General features: G+C 40.3%; 2 gene segments (V, D, J or C); both read right to left on the bottom strand.

Annotated features, from left to right (window-relative positions):
• Nucleotides 1-206: 206 nt before the first annotated feature.
• Nucleotides 207-803, bottom strand: LOC148120381 (immunoglobulin heavy variable 3-48-like). The segment is given in 2 exon segments: nt 207-589; nt 693-803. Coding segments are annotated over 2 exon segments (429 nt in total).
• Nucleotides 804-20,613: 19,810 nt separating this feature from the next.
• LOC148120380 (Ig heavy chain V region PJ14-like) lies at nt 20,614-21,190 on the bottom strand. The segment is given in 2 exon segments: nt 20,614-21,029; nt 21,113-21,190. Coding segments are annotated over 2 exon segments (447 nt in total).
• Between the last annotated feature and the right edge of the window lie 3,174 nt (nt 21,191-24,364).

Here is a 24,364-nt window from a genome sequence, read left to right as displayed (position 1 = left end):
GGAGAAACTATGTAATAAATAAATACGCACAACCCAACAGGAAAAAGAAATTGGAATAAACATTTGGATAACCAAGAATTACAACACATTGTACATGTAGAGAAAATCCCTAAGTGTGATACAGTGAGGTAGTGCAAACACAGAGAAGTCCAGTCTTCCATGCTTCTCTAAGTAGGCTCCTCTGTGACTAAGATCTCTAAGTGCTCTCAGCGCCCCCTGTTGGTCCAGTGTTCCCCACAGGGTTGTTTTTGTCTGAGCTCACAGTAACATTCACTCACTGTGTTTCTTGCACAGTAATACAGGGCTGTGTCCTCAGACTTCAGACTGCTCATTTCCAGGTACAGAGTGTTCTTGGCATTGTCTCTGGAGACTGTGAACCGGCCCTTCACAGCGTTCGCATAGTTGGTACTGCTACCACTAGAACTAATGTATGCAACCCACTCCAGTCCTTTTCCTGGAGCTTGGCGGACCCAGTTCATTGCATAACTGCTAAAGGTGAATCCAGAGGCGGCACAGGAGAGTTTCATGGACTTTCCAGGCTGCACTAAGCCTCCCCCAGACTCCAGCAACTGCACCTCACTTTGGACACCTATAAACACAAAGAATTCTGGTTAGAAAACTTACACAAAAGACATTTTTTTCCCTCTATCTCATGTCAAAACAGCACACAGTATCTCATCTTTATGAATTACCTTTTAAAATAAGGACAGAGAAAACCAGTGTAAGCCCTAAGTCCATGGTGAGTGGTCTGTATTCGGCGCTGAACCCTGACTGGGAGGATTTGGTAATCCAGGGCTGGTTTCTTCTGCCAGAGATGCAAGGTCAGGACATGCCTAGTTTTTATGGGCACAAAGAAGACTTATTTGCATATCTTCCTGCAATAACATGCTCTGTAGTTGGACTTGGGCAAAAGGCAGAACCCAGCGCAGATATAAGTCATCATACCCACTGATGACAGTTATAGAAACTGAAGCATTAAAATAGCTCTGTGTGCACATTTTCCTTGTTAGGGATTCACCACACATACTTAGTTCCTTTTTCACCATATGCACAGGGAATGTTGTGTTTCCACACTGTCATGTCTCATTAGGATCAATGTGAAATTAAAAAGTTCCACACTGCTTTGTTTCTAGATACTATCTCTGTCTATCCCTTTGTCTCTCCTGGACATGGCTTTTTCCTGAGGAGGAATTTGGGTAGGATGACACCTGTCTCTAATTAAAACTCCTTCTCTGTGTCAGGAACACTTGAGACTTTTTTGATTTGTTTTCTTCAGTTCTGAGAAATGCTGTCCTATAACCCCAGAAAGTTTTGCAAATGAGACATTCCTTGTGGTTGTCTGTCTTCCTATCAGTGACTGCTATGGAGAGATATTTATATTTGCAGTCCTTAATCTTTTGCATCCTGAAATTTTCCCTATGATCACTTTCTACTTCCCACTGTGCTTTTCTTTGTCCCAACTTGATACCAGGCAACACATGGCTGTCTTCAATGTGTCTTATGTCAGCTTTTGTTTCTGCATATTTATATAGTCAGCATAATGGGGGCACTTAATAAATTTTTATAACAAAACACAGAACTACGTCATCAGTTGGGCATTGTCATAAAACTCTGTTTTTATTTTCCCAAATTCTGATGTCTTCTACCCACGCATTCCCTTTCTCTCACTGCATCCAACATTTCATTTCAAAACCTCTGTCTTATCCTGTGCCATTTCTGTCTTGCCCCTCACTTAAGATGTCTTTTCCTGTCTTGACGTCCATTCTAGTTCTGAGACTACAAAACAGAAGTCAGAAAACAACATACACAGAGTCTCAAACACACAGTCTGGATTTTCTATGAGGCGGAAAATGTCCTTCCCAATCTTCAGTTTGTTGTATGATATAAGATTTCCAGAATCATTCAAGTTCCTCCAAGGCTCAGAGAACACTGATGAAGAAGAGGAGGGAAGAGTGTAAGGATTGGAGATCAAGGAGGGGTGTTGTTAAATGTTTTCTTCTGGACATGCCATAGACATCACAATCATGGACTCATAATGGCTGCTGTTGACTGTATAATCATAACTAGTGCCAAGCCAGCCGAAGCCCTGGTATAGATAGGGTTGATAATTCCCTGGCCCTACTTCTTACTGAGGAAAAGATGGAAATTTATTTTCTGGACAAGAGATATAGTTCCTCTTTTTTGAGGATATGGTCACTGGTATGTTTCCAATAATGCAATCCATGGGTTCACACACATGCACATATGGGCAGCACTAACTGTGCTTAAATAAGTATAAGTTTGGTAGTGCCCCATGTTTGCCAGATTTGGGAGGAGCTGCATAAAATTATATCATACCTAGAGATCCCAAAGTATAAAGGAAAATAATATAAACTATATAACTGAAACTCAAAACAATGAATTCAGAAAGCAAATAATTAAGAAATACTGGTAAATATCAAATAACTTTGTAGGCTACTTTATCTGGGACCATCTTACCATCCAATTAAGAATTGATGTAGTCCTTCACTTTCGTTTTTTAAAATTTATTAGATTTTTTTTAAAAAAACCTACCAATCCAAGTTTCTACTCCCTCTCCTTTTCCCATTACCTCCACACACCCTCCCAGCCTACCCCCATCTAATCATCAGAGAGGGTAAGGCACATTGCCTTGTGGAAGGCCCAAAGCCCTCCCTATCATATCTAGGCTGAGCGAGGTATACATCCAAAGAGAATAGGATGGCAAAATGCCAGCACATGAAGTAGGGATAATCTATGTGCCATGCCAGTGGATCTTCTGCCCCAGCCATGCAAATGTCAACCCCATTCAGAGGAACGGGTTTTGTCCTATTCTTGTTCCTTGTCAGTTCGGCTGGAGCTGATGAGCTCCCATTAGTGCAAGCGAACTGTTTCAGTGGGTGAACCCTTCATGGTCTTGACCTCCTTGTTCATATTCTCATTCCTTTCACTCTTCAACTGGACTTGGGAGCTCAGTCCCGTGTTTCACTGTGGGTCTCTGCCTCCATCAGTTGCTGGATGAAAGCTCTATAGTGATATTTAAGGTAATCATCAGTCTGACTACAGGGCAAGTTAAATTCAGACCCTTCTCCTCTATTGCTCAGGGTCCTGGGTGGGGGGGGGGTCATTATTTTTGATTTCTTGGAATTTCTCTAGATTCAGGATTCTGCTAACCCTATAATGACTCCCTCAATTAAGATGTCTCTTTCCTTGCTGCCATCTTTGTTCTTCCTCAATCTCAACCATTCCATTCCGGCAAGTTCTCCTCTACCCTTTAACTCTCCCTTACTCTTCTCTTCCTACCCTCACCTCTACCTCCAGCCCATGCTCCCAACCCTGACAATCAATTCTGTCCACTTCCAATTTCCAGGTGGGTCTATATATATTTTTCTTTGTACTCACCTTATTACTTAGCCTCTCTAGACTGAATGTCCTTAGTTTATAGCTAGTATCCACTTATGAGTGAGTACAGAAGCAGAAATTTTATGTAGATTTAGTCAGAATAAAACTTATTCAAGCTGATCCATGAATTAGTCCTTCCTACTTCCCTCTTTCCTCTGCTACTCACTTCTAATGTATTTTCCTGGCCAAACCTATTCTTATGTTTTTTTTCTTTCTGTTTTTTTTGCTCCCCTTCTTCCCTGCCTACTTGTTAAACTTCTGCTTCCTCATTTCCTCTCCCCTCTTTCCTCACACTCTCTCCCAAATCCTTTCTTCCATCACTTCCTTTGCTCCCTTTGTTTCTTGCTACATGCAGTAAGTTGTTTCTGCTATAGGTGTTTGATTGTTATGGCTACACTGTATCTAAAGACAGTACTCAACTGTATCACATTCCTCCAGAAGTCTCTTGCTACCTTTCTTGGGCATCAAAACATACATAATATGTTTGTTTTGAGGTGAGTATTCAGCAGTCACTTATTTTCAGTATTAGGGCAGTCATGGGTCCATGCTTTACATGTCACACACTTCAGAAAGAGGCTTCAGTGACCAAGGCTGAGAAAAGCACTAACATATTAATACAAGTATAGAAGATAGTGTTAGTATATGCTCCATGGCTAAAAGCAAATAGTAGATTTCCTCATAGTTCTGCTGATCTTTGAACATTACTGTGTTATAATTTTTAAAAATGTTATAACAGGTTTTAATTTTGTAGTATAATTATCTCAGTAAAAATATTGAGGCTCTCAAGTAGGTGTGGCATGTACAGCACCTTTTCTCTACATGTGGACTGTTCAAATGGAATGGTTTTGTACATATCTTGAACTAGAACACATGTGTGTTATGACCATGCAATGTACAGAGGTAACCATGTCACAGATCTCCTCCCATTTTATGGTACTTTCATTCTTTCAACCCCCTCTTCAGAGATGTTTCTTGTGCCTTGTGGAAGGAATATGGAGGGGCAGGAATGTGGGGGATCTGGGAGTTTTGATATAGACATTCTGACTGTGGACAAGCACTCGCACAGTTGTCTATTCTTAACAATGAACAGTCACACACTCTCTGCATTCAAGGATGACTTCTGGTGGGTGAAGATTCATTTTATTTCCATGTGTAGCTTTGGTTGATTGTGTCTGCCCATTAGGTGACTCAACACCCACAAGCATATGGACAATACCATTTGGATTTGTTGAGCTATAAAAAGAGAACATGAATTTGGGAAGAAATGTGTAGGGAGGGACAAGGAGAAGAAATTATAAAGAAAAAGTTGAGAAAGAATATGGCCAAGATACACTTAAAAAGGCATTAATTCTTAGAAAATATGAAAAGTATGTTTTCAAAATAGTATAGTGTATTTAAAGACCATCACTGTAGAACATTAAAGGCCTCCTACTCCAGTGTTCTGAGGAGCAGCTGGTTAACTAGTAGTGTCTTGCTACTCTCTCAAATTGGATTCCTTTAAATCTGTATTGTCTTTATGAATGCTGGAGACATCCCTATCTCATTGTTTTTGTTTTGTTTTGTTTTGTTTTGAACAGAGCCTGCCAGTGTAACTGTATTTGTTGAAAAAATCCTCCACTTCTCATGGAATCTGCACTACTATGAAACACCTGGAAGGTACAGTTCTGGGTGAGGATTCCCTATGCCTCCTGTGCCTCAAGGACAATTCCTTTAATTCTTCCTAGAATTCCATAGAAACAGAGACTGTTAGGAATGTTCCTCTCATTTTCATTCCTTTTACTCCAGGTTATCAGTCTTTATTTGCATACTCATAGCCTCTCCAACTTCTTCCCTATTTCTGTGGTTTTCTCAAATAAAGTGAACAAGGCTTCTTCCTTCCTTCCTTCCTTCCTTCCTTCCTTCCTTCCTTCCTTCCTTCCTCCCTCCCTTTCTTTCTTCCTTCTTTCCAACTGTCCTTCCTTTCTTTCTTCCTTCCTTACATTCCTATGTTTTGTTTCCAAGAGATACACGTCTAATCTCTATATATTTTTGCTTTTGAGAATATTCATCCCCTTCAGCATATTCTTCCCCTAGGCTTGTGTCTAGGTTCATGCTTATTCTCCCCAATGTGCATTTTGACACAGCAGTACTTGGTTTATCATAGACTTTCAGACTATCCATTATGAGGTACAGAGTGTTCTTACAATTATCTCCAGAGATGTTCAATTGGTCCTTGACAGAATTTGTATATTGTATTGAGACACCAGCCTTACATATATGAGATCCACTCTAGTCCATTCCCTAGGGCCTGGCTGACCCACTGCATATACTAATCACTTAAAATGAATCTAGAGCCACACAGTATAGTCACAGGGTTGCCCCAGGCTATAACAATCCTCCTCCAGACTCCACAAGCTGCACCTCCCACAGGAAACCTATAAACACATATGTTCTGTTCAGGAAGCTGTTTCACATGTCTACCTTCCGTCTTACTCATATCCACTTGCAAACTCAGCATGTCTTCTTTGTCTTATATTGCCTTGCAAATGAACAACAACAACAACAAAGTAAAATCCAGCTCATCCTTAGTTCCTTGGGGAATGGTCTGTGTTCTGTGTTTATCATTAAATGGACAGACCTGAAAATCAAGACTTGGCTCCCCTTCCAGAGCTGTAGTGTCAGAACTGTGTGATTTTCCTGAGCATAATGAGATCCTGTTTGCATTTTCCTGATCTATATGTTCTCTTGACCTAGGCTCAAAATGGTAGGCTATGCTCAGGGAAGAATTGACATTTATGGTGGTCACTGTAGTGATGACAGAATTCAAGTAAATGTACCCTGTATCCACTTACAAGTGAGTACATACCATGGTCATCTTTCTGGGTCTGAGTTACATCACTCAGGGTGTTTTTTTCCCATTTCCATGCAAATTTCAAGATGTCATTGTTTTTGACTGCTGAATAGTACTCCATTGTGTAGATGTACTTTCTTTATCTATTCTTCAGTTGAGGACCTTCCAGGTTGTTTCCTTGTTGTTGCTAATACAAATAATGCTGCTATGAACATAGTTGAACAAATACTCTTGTAATTATATTGAGCATCTTTTGGGTATATGCCCAAGAGTGATATTTCTGTGTCCTGAAATAGCTTGAAAGTGGATACTAGTTGTAAAGCAAAATGTAATGAGTCTATAGTTCATGATTCTAGTAAAGCTAAGTATCAAGGTGAACCCTAAGGAAAACATACATAGATCCACCTGGAAAAGGAAGATAAGATTGCCTGACAGAAGATAGGGTAGACGGGTAAAAGGAGGAGAGAAGGGAAGTGGGGAGAAGAACTTGAGGGAATGGGTTAGCTGAGATAAAGGAAAGAGATGAGAGCAAGGAAAGAGATATTTTGATTGAAATAGTCATTATTGGGTTATCAAGAATCCTGACACTAGAGAAATTCTCAGAAATCCACAAGGATGGCCCCAGCTAAGAAACTAATGAGTAAGGAAGAGGGTGCCCTAACTGGTCTTGTCCTGTAGTCACACTGATGAATATCCTAATTGTCAACAAAGAACCTTTATTTGACAACTGGTAGAAATAAAGGCAGAAACCTGCAGTGGATCACTGGGCTGGTATCCCAAAGTCCAGTTGAAGAGTTGGAGGAGTGAGTACATACCATATTCATATTTGGGTCTGGGTTACCTCACTCCGTAAAGCATTTTCTATTTCCGTCCATATGCATGTGCAAAATTCAAGATGTCATTGTTTTTTACGGCTGAGTAAAACTCTAAAGTGTATATGTTCTACAACTTCTTTAACCATTCTTCTGTTGAGGGGCACCTAGGTTGTTTCCAGGTTCAGGCTATTACAAATAGTGCTGGGATGAACATAGTTGAGCAAATGCTTTTGTAGTAAATGGCACTGGTTTTGATTCTGTTGCATGGATTGGCTTTGTGGGAGCCTGGTTTGTTTGGATGCTCACCTTCCTAGACCTGGATGGAGAGGGGTGGACTTTGGACTTCCCACGGGGCAGGGAACCCTGACTGCTCTTAGGACTGGAGTTGGAGGGGATGGGGGGATGGTGAGGGAAAAGTGAGGTGGGGAGGAGGTGGAAATTTTTAATTAATAAATAAATTAAAAAAAGAGTTGGAGAAGTGAGAATATGAGCAGAGAGGCCAAGACCATGATGGAAACACCCACTGAAACAGTTTACCTGAGCTAATGGGAGCTCACCAACTACAGCCAGACAGGAAAGGAAACAGCATAGGTCCCAACTAGGTCCTCTGAATATGGCTAACGGTTGTATGGTTGGAACAGACTGCAGGACCACTGACGGTGGCACCAGGATTTATCCTAACTGGTTGTACTGACTTTTTGGGAACCCAAACTCTTTCCATGGATACCTTGTTCAGTTAGATATAGTAGGGAGGCCTTTGACCTTCCCTAAAGTAATGTGCCTTACATTCTCTGAGGAATATATGGGGCATGTGGTAGGGGTTAGTTGAAGGGAATGGGAGGTGGGGAGGGAGTGGAAACTGGTACTGGTGTGTACAATGATTAAAGATGGTTGGTTTTCTTTTCAAAAAGTTAAATAAATAAAAAAAATTACCCTTAATGTGGTTGTGTCCTGTAAATATTCAACACTCAAACATCCCAAGGCTCATTTATACTATTATGGTTCCGAGATAACAGAGTTATGTGTTTCCAGTTCAGCAAGAAAGCCTGGTTTTCAGACAATCATGTTTACAACTGTTTAAAGCACCATAATACTAATTTTCTTCAGAAGAAAACCTGAGTCATAGGATCAATATTTTCTGTAACTCTTCCCTAGAAATTGAGAGAAGCTACAGGCTTTCCTTTGTTCCCTCCCACATATTTGGTATTTCAAATTGCCCCCTTGAGAAATATCAGTATGAAATTGTCCCATGCCATGCTTTAAATTTATTATATCAATGTAGTTGGCTATCACTATATTGAAACTGGTGTTTTCAGACCATGTAAAATCCTATGGTCTATCATGGGGAGCACATGACTTCAGAGTGTGGCCACACCAGGAGTCTCCTTCTTCATCACACACATGCATCTGTCCTCAAATGTATAACCTTAGGTGTACAGAAGACATCAAAGAGGAAGTAAATATTCACAATATAGCTAATCACTAACAGATCTGTAAACCACCAACTTAAACTCATGGACTCTTCATTCAAGTAAATATATATATATATATATATATATATATATATATATATATATAATAACCTTTGTAATATGAAACAATGTTGGTGATTTCTCTATCTAGTCTACAAACAGGACAATGTGGAAAGTGACCTTGTGGTGTCTGAGATGACCCATAGGAAGCATCAACACATTCTAGCACAACTTCACCAACAATTTAACTCAGGGGCAACAGAGTCAAGATGAGAAGATGGGATCTGTGATGGGAACATGTGCCTTATGGAAAACTCATCCTGATTACTGAACTCTTTCTGGAAACACAGATATTTAGTAGTATTTGATTTCACTTTTTGTTTACTTTGAGTAGCAGTCTTCCACCCAGTACTCTCAGTTCCCACACTGAGTATTCACATTTTGTTCATGATCATACATGAAGTAAAAGAATGGTGGTGCTTAGTTCTCTGAACAAATTCATTAACAAAGCTTTTAAAAAGAATTAACCAAGAATTCTGGTGGAAATAAGAGGCAATCACAACAGTGGTCAGTATCCGATATCGTCCTGGCTTGACCATTTTCCAGTTTCTGAGGCATTCAATAGTCCTGCTGTGACAGTGTGCTGTTGTAGCCATGATAGAAATCTCGGTTTCCTTCATGAACAAAGTCCTCACAGAATTGAATGGACCTGATACTGGAAGGGCAGTGCACAGAAGATGCATTTGCATTGTAAGAGCATTCTTGTCTCCTTTCTGCAACTTCCAGATGCTTTGCCTAATGGCTGAACTTATCAATCCTCAGTTCCTGTCCTGCCATTTTCCCAGAACTCACAGAACACCAGATCAACCCAGACTCAGTTATGACATCATCAAATGTGAGAAAAAGTTCAAGATAATCTGAGCATGCCTTGATCAGTTCTCAGGTGTCATCTCATTTTCACTGAAAAAGTAACATACTCTTGTTTCCATTGCTTATCTGTTCTTTCACAGTGACACTGTCCATAGGGTCCCAACACACAGTGAGAAATCATCGGTTATTCCAGGTTCCTGTAGAATCCAAACTTGAGCATACATGATCCTCAGGTAAAGAATCTTTCTCATATTTTACAGTAGGGACTCCCTATCATGTTTGCTGAGAGGCAGTGTAAATAAGCCTTAGAAAAGAGCCTGCAGGAAAGAAAATAGATGAGCATGTTAAAAGAAAATTCCCTTGGCACCTTAAATTGGGAAATTATATGAGTAAAACAACAAATAAATATTAAAGAAGAAAACAAAGGACATGCTATCTGTTGAGTAGATTAGGGACTGCCTGCAGCTAACTGAAGGTCAGTGAGTGACACTGGCTGCATTGCCCTCACAGTCTCGATGATGGGGCCTCACACACAACCAGTTTACATCTGTATGTGTAATATGTGTATGTGCACATATTTTGTAAGGATGAAGGTGAGAGTGAAGGCCATCAGGAATCTTGGGTCTCTGACCCTGCCTAATTTCCTCGTTGACTATAACTTGAATCCCAGTGATCTCACCATGGTAAATATTGACACTGCCTCAGATCTAGTACTTCACAATTTCCAGACCCTTTGGCCCTTTTAGGATCTGATTCCAGTCTGCATACAGAAACACTTCCCCCTTTTGTCATTCTCTGCGTTTTGCTCTGATCAGAGGATAAAATATATTTATAAAAATAACCAATAATAAGACTGTGGAGATAGGTATGTCTTTCAAGTTTTCACTGTATAAGAATGTTTGAATGAGATCTCTACCTTCCACAACTAAAACAGGCTTGATGTGGAGACATTGTTATCAATGTGTAACACTGTGCAACCAGTATAGCCAGTTGGTGCAATCTAGGGCCAGTGAAATATTTTTCTCAAACATATGGTGTAGGTTGATTGAGAAAAACATCTCATATTAACATGTATGGAATTATATTTATCACACATACACACTAACTAACACACATACACACTAACTAACACACACAAACATACAGACAAACAGAGAAACACTGACATGCACTGTCCCAGAGCTTAGCAAAAGCAAACTGATACAGAGAGAGAGAGAGAGAGAGAGAGAGAGAGAGAGAGAGGAGTGAGATAAAGAACATGAGAGAGAAATATAATAAAAACCACACAGCTTGTCGCAATGTAAATCAGAAATCTGAATAAAAAATTTGACACACTATACCTTTAAAGTGAATTCCTGAGTGTGATTTGGAGAGTCGGCCCAGACACAGAGGAGCCCAGCCTTTTCTGGACAGAATCTTACATGACCCAGATATCTCTGGGTGCTCTCAACACCCCCTGCTGGTCATGAGCAGCCTGCAGGGAGGTTTGTGTCTGATCTCAGAATAACTTTGCATCATGAATCTGGCATGTGTCCTCATGACTGTGTCCTCAGGCCTCAGACTGCTCATTTACAGGTACAGGGTGTTCTTGGCATCATCTCTGGAGATGGTGAATCCATCTTTCACAGTATCGGCATACTTGATATAGTTACTACTACCACTAGTATATGCGACCCATTCCAGGCCTTACTCTGGAGCCTGGCAAACCCAGCTCATGTAATAATCACGGAAAGTGAATCCAGAGGCAACACAGAACAGTTTTAGGGATGTTTAGGAGTGCACTAAGCCTCCTCATGAATCTACCCACTGCACATCACACTGGAGACATGAAACAGAGAGAATACTAGCCAGAGTACTATCACTGAAGCTACTTTTTCTTTTTCATGTTCACACAACACGCAACGTCTCCTCTCCATTAATTACTATTTAAAAATAATGGCAAGGAAAAGCCAAATAAGCCATAAGTCCATGGTAAGTGATCTGTGTTCAGCACTGAATAGGAGGACCTGGGAATCCAAGGCTGGGCTCCTTTGCCAGAGCTGCAGGATCAGGACAGGGCTGGTTTTCATGGGCACAGAGAAGCCTTATTTGCATGTCTTCCTGATATAGCAAGCTCTGGAGTTGGACCCTTGGGGGAAGGCAATGCTCAGAGTAGATATAAGGCATCAAAGACCATGATGACAGTTACAGAAACTGAATAAGAAAAGAACCTCCATGTGACCTTTTCCTTGCTAAGGATTTACCACACTTCACTTAGTTCTATTTCACGCAGGTGCACAGAACATGTTGTTTTTCCACATAGTTGTATCTCCTAAGCATATCTCAGTAATTTAAGAGAGCCAGAAACTTTTGTGTTTCTTTTTTTTAATTTTTTTTAAATTTCCACATTATCCCCTCCTCCCACTTCCCTCCCCTCCACTCCCCCTACTCCTCCTTTCCCTCCTCCAGGCCAAAGAGCAGTCAGGGTTCCTTACCGTTTAGGAAGTCCATGGTCCTCCCCGCTTCCCCCAGGTCCAGAAAGGTGAGCATCCAAACAGACAAGGCTCCCACAAAGCCCATCCATGCAGTAGAATCAAAGCCCAGCACCATTGTCCTTTGCTTCTCAGTCAGCCTCCACCATCAGCCACATTCAGAGAGCCCAGTTTGATCACATGTTCCATCACGCCCATTCCAACTGACCTTGGTGATCTCCCATTAGATCTGTCTCAGTGGGTAAATTCACCCCTCGCAGTCCTGACTTCCTTGCTCATGTTCTCCCTCCTTCTGCTCCTCATTAGGACCTTGGGAGCTCAGTCCAGTGCTCTAATATGGGTCTCTGTCTCTGTCTCCATCTATCACCAGATGAAAGTTCTATGGTGATATGCAAGATACTCATCAGTGTGGCTATAGGACAAGGCCAGTTCAGGCACCCTCTCCTCTGCTGCCCAAGGAACAAGCTGGTGACATCTCCTTGGACACCTGGGAACCCCTCTAGAGTCAAGTCTCTTGCTAACCCTAAAATGTCTCCCTTAATTAAGATATTTACTTCCCTGCTCCCACATCCACCCCTCCTTCATCCCAATCCTCCCCTTCTCCCTTCTCTTCCCCCATCTCCCCTTATCCCCACCTCACCTCCACCCCCATGCTTCCAACCCCGGCCTGGCAATTTTGTCAACTTCCAATATCCAGGAGGATAACTGTATGTTTTTCTTTAGGTTCACCTTCTTATTTAGCTTCTCTAGGATCACGAATTATAGGCCCAAAGTCCTTTATTTATGGCTAGAATCCACTTATAAGTGAGTACATACCATATTCCTCTTTTTGGGTCTGGGTTACCTCACTCAGTAAAGTGTTTTCTATTTCCATCAATTTGCATGCAAAATTCAAGATGTCATTGTTTTTTACCGCTGAGTAGAACACAAAAGTTATACACTTTTGTGTTTCTATGTAGGAGCTCTGTCTTTCCCAGTCTTTGGACTAGATGTGGCTTCTTCATAGTATGAATCTTGGACATGGTCATCCCTGCCTGGAGAGGTTAGCAGAACTTCTTCCTTGTGACAGAAGAACCTTGGAATTTTCTGAGACAATTCATGTATTGATGAGACAATGCTGTGCTCAGGCCATAAAAGACTACAAATGAAACAACCCTTGTCGCTGCTGCTCTGCTTTTGGTTATGGTGTTGACCACATCAGTAGATAACAGAAGGGGACAATTTTAAAAGATCCTAATGAAAAATTAATGGTTGGATGTGGGGATGGTTCAATGCTACATCCACGGCTGTCTCGCCAGTGTAGCAGAAATGCTGACTAGGCAGGCAAGTATTGCCGAGGATTGGGATCAGTGCTTCTCGGAGTTGAGTCCCTGGCTGCCCCGTGGCAATCAGTTGTGGTGTAATGCCACCTGAGTTGCTGTTTGTACTGACTCGACTTCGCTGTCCTTGGAGCCATAATATGTGTCTTTTCCCTTGTCTGTGTGTTCTTTATGATCCTTGCATATTGCTAACAGATCAGATTATTCCAGGCAGTTGCGGATACAAACAAGACTGCTGAGGACATTTTTGAAATCTGCCCCATCATTCACTAAAGCCTCAAAAGATGTAGCCAATTCTGGGAATTGGCAGGATCATCATTAGGATAATTCCTTGATTTTGTGGAATAAAAGGAGTTAATTTTACTAGGAAAAACCTTAGAAACTTTCTACAGGAAAACAGTATTAGACATTTACTGCAATTCAACAAGAGGCCTATGCAGCCTTCCTTATGGCCAGAAAAACTATACTGATAACAACACCTGAGCATCAGGAAGGGAGGAGAGTTGAGATCATGTCTTAGAAATTTCCTAGCAGAAAGTTTCCCCAGGAAGATAGTAGCCTTCTTCTTTCCCACCCAGGCACACAAGGTCACCTAACTCAGACCAGCTGGCCACCTGGTGTAAGCTGATAAAGAAGACCTAACTCAAGAACAGTGGTCTCTCTAATAACAAGAAAAAAGGGCTGACTTAACGGAATATGAGGGAGCAAAAGTCCTTGTACCCATGCCAAAGCATCATCAAAGATTCTCTTTGTAAAACTGTTTTGTGCTGATCTTTTCTATTTTATAATCTGATGATGTATGCCTTTACCAAAGTTCTTTGTTTGTTAAGATATAAAAACCTCACACTAAGAGAATAAAGTTGCAGCAGTATGTCTCATTGAGAATGACTGTCTGTCAATTTCCTCGCCATATCCTGATTTCTCCTGTGCCTTCACCCTGATTCCCCACGGTCTGAGTGGCTCTCCTGAGCCAGTCCGTGGCAGTTCAAGTCTACACAACTGCTACCACAGTCACACACACAGTTACACTTTTAGATACAGCCATACACCAAAACACATACACACACACACACACAAACACACACCATCATGACGACATGCAAACACCAGCCTCCCCAAGTTCTTCTAGATGTCTGCACTTATGACTGTATGTAAGACAGCAGAAAATTATAGGATTAAAATTGTGTGCATCAATTTCCAGAAGATAGGGTATGAAGAACAAAGGAAAACCAAGGAGAGAGAAAGAGAGAGAGAGAAAGACAGAGACAGAGAGACAGAGAGAGACAGAGAGAGACAGAAAGAGAGAGACTTCATTCCCAGCTTGTGACTTCTATCCAGAATCTGGACTACGTGAAATGATAACATTATTATCCAATGTAAAGATTCATAGCATTTTCTGGAATCTTACTATTCAGGCTAAAGACCACACACCTGGTTTAAAAGATAAAAATAAGAGTAGACTGTGCCAATGAGCAACATATTGTCTGCCACACACTGGAATGAGGAAGGCAGGGGCTGCTGAGCTGGGTTCTCAGCCATTGGTGTTCTGAAGGTAACTTTGGCCCTTAGGCATGAAGTGGAGCTGGAGTGTGTTTAGAGCATGTAAAATGGAAAAGGAGGTCCTTATCCTGAAGTCAAACTGCAAATCCCAGTTTCCCAGGATAATTGACACCTGAGCAGGGCTCTGCAGACAAAGGATGCTGTAGCAATCTCTGCAAGACAAACTATTAACATAGGATGAGAAAACATGCCTCTCTAAAGCAAACATGCTAACTCCAAGACGTAGACACAGAGAAACCGGCATATTACAACAGAGATAAACCTACACAAAAACACACAAGTTGGGCTAAGAGATATATGTATGATAAAATCTTAAGTTATTTGAAAATATTGCTTCTTAGCCTATGTAATTCATTCTACTTAAAAACAAAACATCAAGCTCATTCACAATATACATTGATTATATTGATGTATCCTAGTACCCTTTCTCATTTGCATCTCACTCCAGGTGGCCCAGTATTCCCTGAGCTCTGTGTTGTCCTGTGGAATCAAACCTCAATGAGGGAGAGAAAAGAGTTGCTTCTGGAAAGAAAAATGAGTCTGTTTTGTTGATGAGAAAAAATATCATAACCTTTAACAGGGAGTAGGGACAATTCAAACATAGTATTTATTAATGAAAATGAGGAATGCATAATTGAAATGGTACTTTTTGAATCAAATTTTCATATACACTAAACAAGAATTCTCCTATTAAGCTAACTCTCAGAAATGAATGAGAAACTTTTAAATAAATGCTTTATTTTTAATTATGTATATACACTTCTGTATGGATGCTGTAATGATCATGGAAAAAAAAAGAGGTCATTAGGTCCTCAAAACTCACATGCTGTAATAAGCTGACCTGAGTCTAGGATTTACAATCTCCAGGTTCTTCAGCTTCTCCAAGATCTTATGCTGATCATCACAGAATCACTTCTGTCTTGTGTGATGATCTGCATTTTGTTGATATCAGAGTGTATCCTAAATTTAAAAAACAACGTTAATGGAGCTGTGAAAATAGCTCTGTGCTTTAGGTTCTTGCCATAGCAGAACCATTGACAGGGATCCAAACTATGATTACAGGTCTCCAAGACTGCAAAAAGAGCTGTGTGTCAGCAAACAAGTCATTACTTCTGTGGGATGTACAGACGGAATAAGCACTTGGGCTCACTGGTCCACCAGTCTAGCCATTTGTGAGATCCACGCCAGATGATAGTAGTTGTCTTTATAAATATGATGCAGGTTGATAGATGAATGAATCATATATCAACATGTGCACAAATACACACATACACAGAGAGGGGAGAGGGAGAAAGAGGGGAAGAAAACAGTTTAATAAATAAATTCCAAAACACATATCACACTAGAAAACAGCAATTTGAATAAACATTTAGAAATTTGATGAATTACTATACACTACACCCGTAGAGAGAATCCCTGAATGTGATGTGGAAAGGGAACCACAACACAGAGGAGTCCAGGCTTTTATGTCTTCTTTTTGTTTTTCTTTTTAATCTTTTGTTTTTTGTTTTTTTATTTATTTATGAAAATTTCCCACCTCCTCCCCTTTCCCTCACACTCCCGCTCCCCCTTCCTCTCCAGTCCTAAGAGCAGTCAGGGTTCCCTACCCTGTGGGAAGTCCAAGGTCCTCACCGCTCCATCCTGGTCTAGGAAGGTGAACATCCAAATAGACTAGGCTCCCACAAAGCCAGTACATGGAGTAGAATCAAAACCAGTGCCATTGTCCTTGGCTTCTGAGTCAGCCCTCATTGTCAGCCACATTCAGAGATTCCAGTTTGATCACATGCTCCTTAAGTCGCAGTCCAGCTGGGCTTGGTGAGCTCCCATTAGATCAGTTCCACCATCTCTGTCGGTGGAGGAACCCCTCACAGTCCTAACTGCCTTGCTAATGTTCTCCCTACTGTTCTTCATTTGGATCTTGGGAGCTCATTCCAGTGCTCCAATGTGGTTCTCTGTCTCTATCTCCATCCATCGCCAGATGAAGGTTCTATGTTGATATGCCAGATATTCATTAGTGTGGCTATGGGATAAGGCCAGTTCAGGCACCCTCTCCTCTTCTGCCCAAGGAACAAGCTGATGACATCTCCTTGGACACCTGAAAACCCCTCTAGAGTCAAGTCTCTTGCCAACCCTAGAATGGCTCCCTTCATTAAGACATCTACTTCCCTGCTCCCATATCCACCCTTCCTCCATCTCAACCATCCCATTCCCCCAAGCTCTCCCCAATCCTCCTCTTCTCCCTTCTCTCTCCCCATCTCCCCTTACCCCCATCCGACACCAACCTCCACCCTCCCAACTTTTGCCTGGCAATCTAGTCTACTTCCAATATCCAGGAGGATAACTATATTTTTTCTTTGAGGTCACCTTCTTATTTAGCTTCTCTAGGATCCTGAATTATAGGCTCAATTGCCTTTATTTATGGCTAGAATACACTTATGAGTGAATACATATCATATTCCACTTTTTGGGTCTGGGTTAACTCACTCAGTAAAGCGTTTTCTATTTCCATCTATTTGCATACAATATTCAAGAAGTCATTGTTTTTTACCGCTTAGTAAAACTTTAAAGTGTATATGTGGAACACATTCTTTATCCATTCTTCTATTGAGGCAGACCTATGTTGTTCCCAGTTCTGTCTATTACAAATAGTTCTGCTATGAAGATAGTTGAACAAATGCTTTCATAGTATGATTGGGCATCTCTTGAGTATATTCTCAAGAGTGGAATTGCTGGGCCCTGAGGTAGGTTGACTCCCAGTTTCCTGAGAAACCGTCACACTGATTTCCAAGAGCCATTTATTTCATTCTCATGGCCACACAACATACAACAACTCATTTCTATGAATTACCTTTTAACATAATGACAAAGAAAAGCAAACTGAGCCTCAAGTCCATGGTAAGTGCTCTGTGTTCAGTGGTGATCACTGAATTGGAGAACTTGGGAATCCAGGACTAGTGTCCTCTGTCAGTAGAGCTGCAGGGTCAGCAGGCCTGATATTCATGGCCACAGAAAAGTGTTATTTTCAAGTCTTCCTGCTATACTAAGCCCTGGAGTTGGATCTCAGGGGAAGGCATTTCTCAGAGTAGATAAAAGTCATCAAAGACAGTGATGACATTTGTAGAAATTGACACAGTATTGTGGTTTGGTATTCACCCTTTCCTGGTTAAAGATTCATCGCCCTTTGTGTTATTCTCTTTTGTAAATATGCAGAGAATTTGCTTTTTTCCATATTGTCATGTCTCCTTTGTATCAATGTATAATTAAATATTTCCACTCATGTCTGTGCGACAGGAGTTCAGTCTGTTCCACTGTCTTGTCTAGACATGGCATCTTCCTGGTGTGTCTTCTGGATAGGGTCTGACCCTCCAGGTAATGCTTGCAGAACTCCATGTCTGTAATGGGAACGGTTTGTAATTTTAAGATTTTTTTTTTACTTCTGAGACAATGCTGTACTTAGGAAACAGGACACTTATAAGTAGGACATGCCATGTCACTGTCTCTCTACCACATTGTGGTTAGTATGTAGACTTATTTTTGTTTTCATCATACTCATTTATCTTCCTCCTGATGTATTATATAACAATGTCAGTCCAAGTGCAACAAAGGCCAGTGGCCAGTGACCAATGCAGTGAACTCATCAAGTGAGCATAACTTTTGTAAATAAAAATGCCCCATGTTCCCTAAAATACTCATAAGAGGCAATCATGAATGGGGCTTCAAGGGAACAATGGATATTTTTTCCTGTATTACAGTATAATATTTTTATAGCTGTTTACTCACTTAAAAACTTTGCAGGATGCTGATATTTGAATGTAAAAATTATTGAATGACCATATAAATAAATTATTTTACAAAAATATAACCCATGTAACTTCTATGCCCACTTTTACTTATTGACAATTGCCACACTGAAAACAATTAAATGAAAATTATAGGGATGTGATAAGTTCAATCATAATTAATTGTGGGTGTCTCTGTGAGACTTGATAGCTCAGGCTTCACTTATAGAGAGTCCCAGCAGTGAGAGACAGTATAACAGTGTGATATGGAAATAATCATTCAAATGCAGCAATCTATTTTAATTGAAAATGTCAATTTCTTTGGATCCTCACATAGAAGTGAGAACATGTTTTCTTCTATATAAAATTTTGTAGTTTGCCCAAACTCCTTTACAGTAACATAACAGAACCATATTCCCTTTTACAGGGCTCAGGGCCCATTTTGCTCCATCCTCATAGCACAGTGATTTCTTTCTTTCCTTTAGTAAATGGGTCTTGAATTATTGGATATAGGCAGCTTATCCTTTTGGCTTTAACTTTCATTTTTGTGCTGATCAAAGATGCTTGTTATATGCAATCTACTCTGTCCACATGCATTGGCCAAGATGAAAGAACCAAAGGAGAGGATGGCGTGCAGAAAAATGTCTGTTGATGAGGGCGTTAGAGCTATGTGCTATCCTTAGACTCAAACTTCAGACACGTGATAGAAATGAGTTATATTTCAGAAAAAAATGAGACTAATGTCTTGGATTTGATAAAAAGTTTAGGAGTTAAAGGTCCTAACCTTTTACAAGGAGTGGTGATATTTCAAAAATAATATTCATTAATCCACATGAGGAATACATTTTGAAATTTTCTATATGTATCAAAGCTTCATATAAATAATGGAGCACTCACGTTGGGTTAACTCTCAACAGTGGGTGAGAAAATGAATTATTTTGTTTTCAATTATGTGAGTATTTTTCTGTATGAGTAGTGTAGTGTGAATGGGGACAAATAGAGACCATGGGCTCTCCAGACTTACAGGTAGGTATGACTTAGAATTGTGGGGGCCAGAAATTGTAACTGTTTCCCTGCAAGAACAGTATACACTCTGAACCTCTGAGCTGCTTTCCAAGTGCACAGAGGAGCAGTGGCAATGTTCCCTTTTATATTTGCTGCAGCTCAGCTCTCAACAGTGGAAATATCAAACCAATCTGTATGAACATGGAGGGCCTTGTATCAGTAATAGACAGGCATCAAAAGCACAAGATGACCACTTACCCTGTGCAACTTAAAAAGCTCATCTTAGGAAAAGTAAAATTAGGAAAGTCTGATTGTGGTTTGGACAGTGTAGAGTGAGAAGATTAATCAGTAAGTTGGGAAGGATTATCCCAAATAATGAATTATATGGAAGTTGACCAAAGTTAATAAGAACACATTCTGTTTTCATAAGAGGAGAAAGTCAGTTTTAAAGTTAGACAGACCCCCAAACAATAACAATTTTTTTAACCTGAGGAACCACTGCTAATTGGTATGATGGGAAAGCTAATTTTTACCAAGATGCAAATGCATGAAATAGGGTCAGTCAAAAGCAATAATCAATTCAATCCTTTTATGACACCTTCTTGGTGTAGAAGAAAACTATGGGTATTTCAGTTTGCAGGGTGTTGTGAGAAAATGACTTTAAATTAGGGAAGATGTAGTTTCTCATTCACAGGTGCAAAAGCAAAGAGGAAAATTACAGCTCTTTTAAAGTTCTTTAGCTTATAACTGAGCCTAACATCCATTAAGTGTCATAACTGTTGACTCCTTTAAAATATCTACATATATAAGAAAATGTGTGAGTATGTATGTATTTATGCATGTGTATGTAAAACACATGAAGTTATATGCCATTTTATCTGATAACAAGAAGCAGATTGTTAGCTTTCACGGCTTGTGGAAAAAGCTTTTTGTTATAGTATTTGAACAAATAGGAAATTTGTTAGACTGTGACAGTGAAGAGATGCCTCTAGAGGATTTTTTTTTAATTTGGGTTTGGAAGTGGAAAACACAGATTCTAATATCGAAACACATTTTCATGCAGCATAGACTAGAACTTCTTATCTTATTTAGCAACCACATGCTGGTCTTAGGAGAACTTGTTCGTCCCCATCGCCCCCTGCTGGTCGGGAGTGTCTCCATATGGAGGTTTTTGTGCAGGCTCACACTGGAGTTTTCTCACTGTGTTTTTGGCACAGTAATACATGGCTGTGTCCTCAGTTTTCAGACTGTTCAGTTTTAAGAAAACTTGGCTCTTGGAGGTGTCCCTGGTGATGGTGATCCGGGACTGGAGAGCTGAATTATAATCTGTGCTTCCATCACTCCATATATAACCAATCCACTCCAGACCCTTTCCTGGATGTTGGCGGATCCAGTTTACACCATAGCTGGTTATTGAGAATCCAGAGACAGTGCAGGTGAGTGACAGGGTCTGTGATGGCTGCACTAGGCCAGGTCCTGACTCCTTCAGCTGTATCTGGGACTGGGCACCTGGGAGAAACAAAATCACCATCAGTCATATAACCCATAGATGAAAAACCTGGATCCCTTTCCTGAAACACTGAAGCACTTACAGCTTGGAAATATCACCAGGCAGAGGAGCAGCACCAGGACAGCCATGCTGTGTTGGAGGCTTTAGTCAAAAGGAGATGGGGCCTCTCACTGTGGGCTTGGATTTCATCCTGAGCTTGAGGACTGCTTTGCATTGGGGGAGGTTCCAGAGAGCATAAAAGGAAGCAAGGCAATGTTTCCAATTTATCCTCCAGGAAACTGAGGTTTTCTTTGTGCATCTTAGAGGTACTCGAAATTGAACCTCAGGAACATTTCAGTGATGCTCTCTGGATTTCCAATTCCAGAGAAACAGGAAATATTAAGAGTCATACTGTACAGGCCTTAGAAGCAAAATATGGAAGTGTTTACATTAATTAGGTTCATATTCATTCAGTGGAGGCAGAGGAGGATATCAGGTTTCCAATGGATTCATGTATCTCTGTAACTTCCAGTAGAGAATTTAAATGGTATTGGTACTTTTGGTGATCAGAAATCCTGTTTAAGGAACTACTTGAAAGTTTTTCTGTTGGTGTCTGTGAAGTTGTCTCATTCTTATAACTTCTCAGGGAATAATTTGTGAGGAAGCAGCTCACACACATTTCATACATGTGATTTCACATGTTTATCTATAGAGAAAGCGGTGGGACTGATTTGGGTCCCATCTTATTAAGCTCAGATTTCATCTTCTCACTTAGGAACATCCTACCTGAACACTAGTTTTTGTTCCTCTTGATTTATGTCAGTCTGTCGATGGACTTTTATATATTTCTCTATCATTCTCCTCAGTTTGTAGCCAATCACAGGTTCCTAACTATGATTGTTGCTTTGGTAAGTTATGGGAGCTCAGCTACTCATAACACTTCATAAAAATTAAGTGTGCAGCCAGGTTTAAGGGTTATGTTCACTGAAGTAATAACAAGACAAAGAACAGTAAGTGATGACAAGAAGTGGACTGGAAGACTGATATGAACATGGGGAACCTTGTGACGTGAACGATGGTCAAGGCATAGATAACAAGAGTTTCTAGTGTCTTATCCTGTGTTTTACTAATGGAAATCACCAAGGAAGAGAAGTGCAGAGCTAGAACTAACCTGTTCATTCAAGACTCAGGAAATGTCTGTCTAACTTGGCATTACAGATGTCACAAGTTGTGACCATTATTTCTTTATGCTTAGTCTTCACTATTCACTGTGAGTTGCTGTGGTAGAAAGCATTCTTCACTTTAAGGAGACAGCCATCCTGTGAAAGCACTGATCATCATGTACAGTATGAGTTCAATGTTCCCTGTATTTTTGAAGGCTTCAGGGTTATAAAAAGATTTTTTTCAGACATTGTGCTTAGTGTGTTTCACTTTGAGATTGTTTGATATTTTCACTGTGATTACAATAATCTGGGAAGTAGTATCTCAAAAATAAATGCACATTTCTTATACTATATTGGGGAACTAGGTATAAATCCACTAATTCAAATGGCTTTGCAGAATATAGCCAGGCTGGAAGAGATATATATGTAGCAACAGTAGGCAGTAGGAATGAGCATCATGGTAAAATATAAAGTAAATATAGAGATAGTTTAATCAAAGATGAAAGAGCAAACTGTCAACATGCTTAAGTGATTGGGCAACCAGTGATTTAAATAATATAGTTCCTGTGTGATTATTTTGGGAGTCTGGGAAATTGGGAAATGAACAAACAGCCTCTGGCAACAAGGCTATGTGATACAGCTTGTCTTTAAAATAAGGTGCAGATTGATAGATGAATGACTCACAATTAAAATGTACAGAAATACGCACATACACGGGGGCAGCTCTAGAGAGAGAGAGAGAGAGAGAGAGAGAGAGAGAGAGAGAGAGAGAGAGAGAGAGGAAGAAAAAACAGTATAACAAATACAAATCCATTGATATACAAATACAATTTAATAAAGTAAAATGAATAAAACAAATACAGAAACATCAAACTGAAAATCAGAAATTTAAATATACATTAGGAGACTTAAAGAATTACTACACACCAAATCTGTAGAGTGAATCCTGAGTTTGATTTGGAGAAGCAGCACAGACAAAGAGGTGTATGGTCCTTTTTGCCTCTCTCAACAGGCTCTTCTGTGTCTCAGTGTTCTGTGTGGTCTTAGCGCCCCCTGCTGGTTCTTAGGTACCTGCAGGGAGGTTTGCATCTGAGCTCAGTAGTATTCACTAACTGTGTACTTTGCACAGTAATATATGACTGTGTCCTCAGACCTCAGACTACCAATTTCCAGGTACAGAGTGATCTTGTCCCTGTCTCTGGAGATGGTGAATCAGATCTTCATGGCATCAGCATAGTAGTTGGAACTAGTACCACCCTTAATGCATGCAAACCACTCCAGCCACTTCCCTCATCCTGGGCAGACCCAGTTCATGTTATAATTACTGAAGGTGCATACACAGAGTCTCAGGAATCCCCAAGACTCCACCAACTGCACCTCTCACTGACACCTGAAAGGACAGAGAAATCTGATCATAAAACTGACCAAAATCCATTTTTTATTCTCAGGCACACATGTGGTATGCCATCTCATCTCTATAAATTACCTTTTAAAATAATGACAAAAATGTGAACTATGCCTCAAGTCCATGGTGAGTGGCCTATTTTTAGTGCTAATCACTGAATGGGAGGACCTGGAAATTCATTGGTGGTCTCCTTTGCCAGAACTGCAGGATCAGGGCAGTGCTGGCATTCATGGGCACAGAGAAGACTTATTTGCGTGTCTTACTGATATAGAAAGCACTGGAGTTGGATCTCATTGGAAAGCATTTCTCAGAGAAGATAATAGTTATCAAAGACAATGATGATATTCATAGAAATTGACACATGTTTTAGTTCCGTATTCATCCTTTCCTGGTAAAGGATTCATCAGCTTTTGTTCTTTTTGTGCAAATGCACAGAACTTTCTTTCTTTCCATGATATATGTCTCCTTAGTATAAATGTACAATCAAAGAGTTCCACGCATATCACAGCCAGGCTGTGAAACCTTTTTTTACTGGATGTGACGTGGTTATCACATTCATGAACTCATAATGACTGATGTTTTGTGTGTAAGCCCTACATAAGACCGAGTCTGCCAAAAATCTAGTGGAGATTATTTGCAAACATTACTTCTTACTGAGGAGCTGTTGGATGAAATCATTCCTGGAGTGGCCAATTACTTCTTTTTAGAGACTGCAGTTAAGTTTCCTATTTTGCAGTGCTTGTCTCCACACATATGCAAAAATGGATAACATTAACTGACCTTCTAA

This window comes from Myodes glareolus, chromosome 11 (genome assembly GCF_982192425.1).
Source record: "Myodes glareolus chromosome 11, mMyoGla1.1, whole genome shotgun sequence".
In the NCBI taxonomy this organism is placed as follows: Eukaryota; Metazoa; Chordata; class Mammalia; order Rodentia; family Cricetidae; genus Myodes; species Myodes glareolus.
The sequence above is the reverse complement of the archived record's forward strand: the minus strand, read 5'-3'. Positions and strand labels throughout refer to the sequence as shown.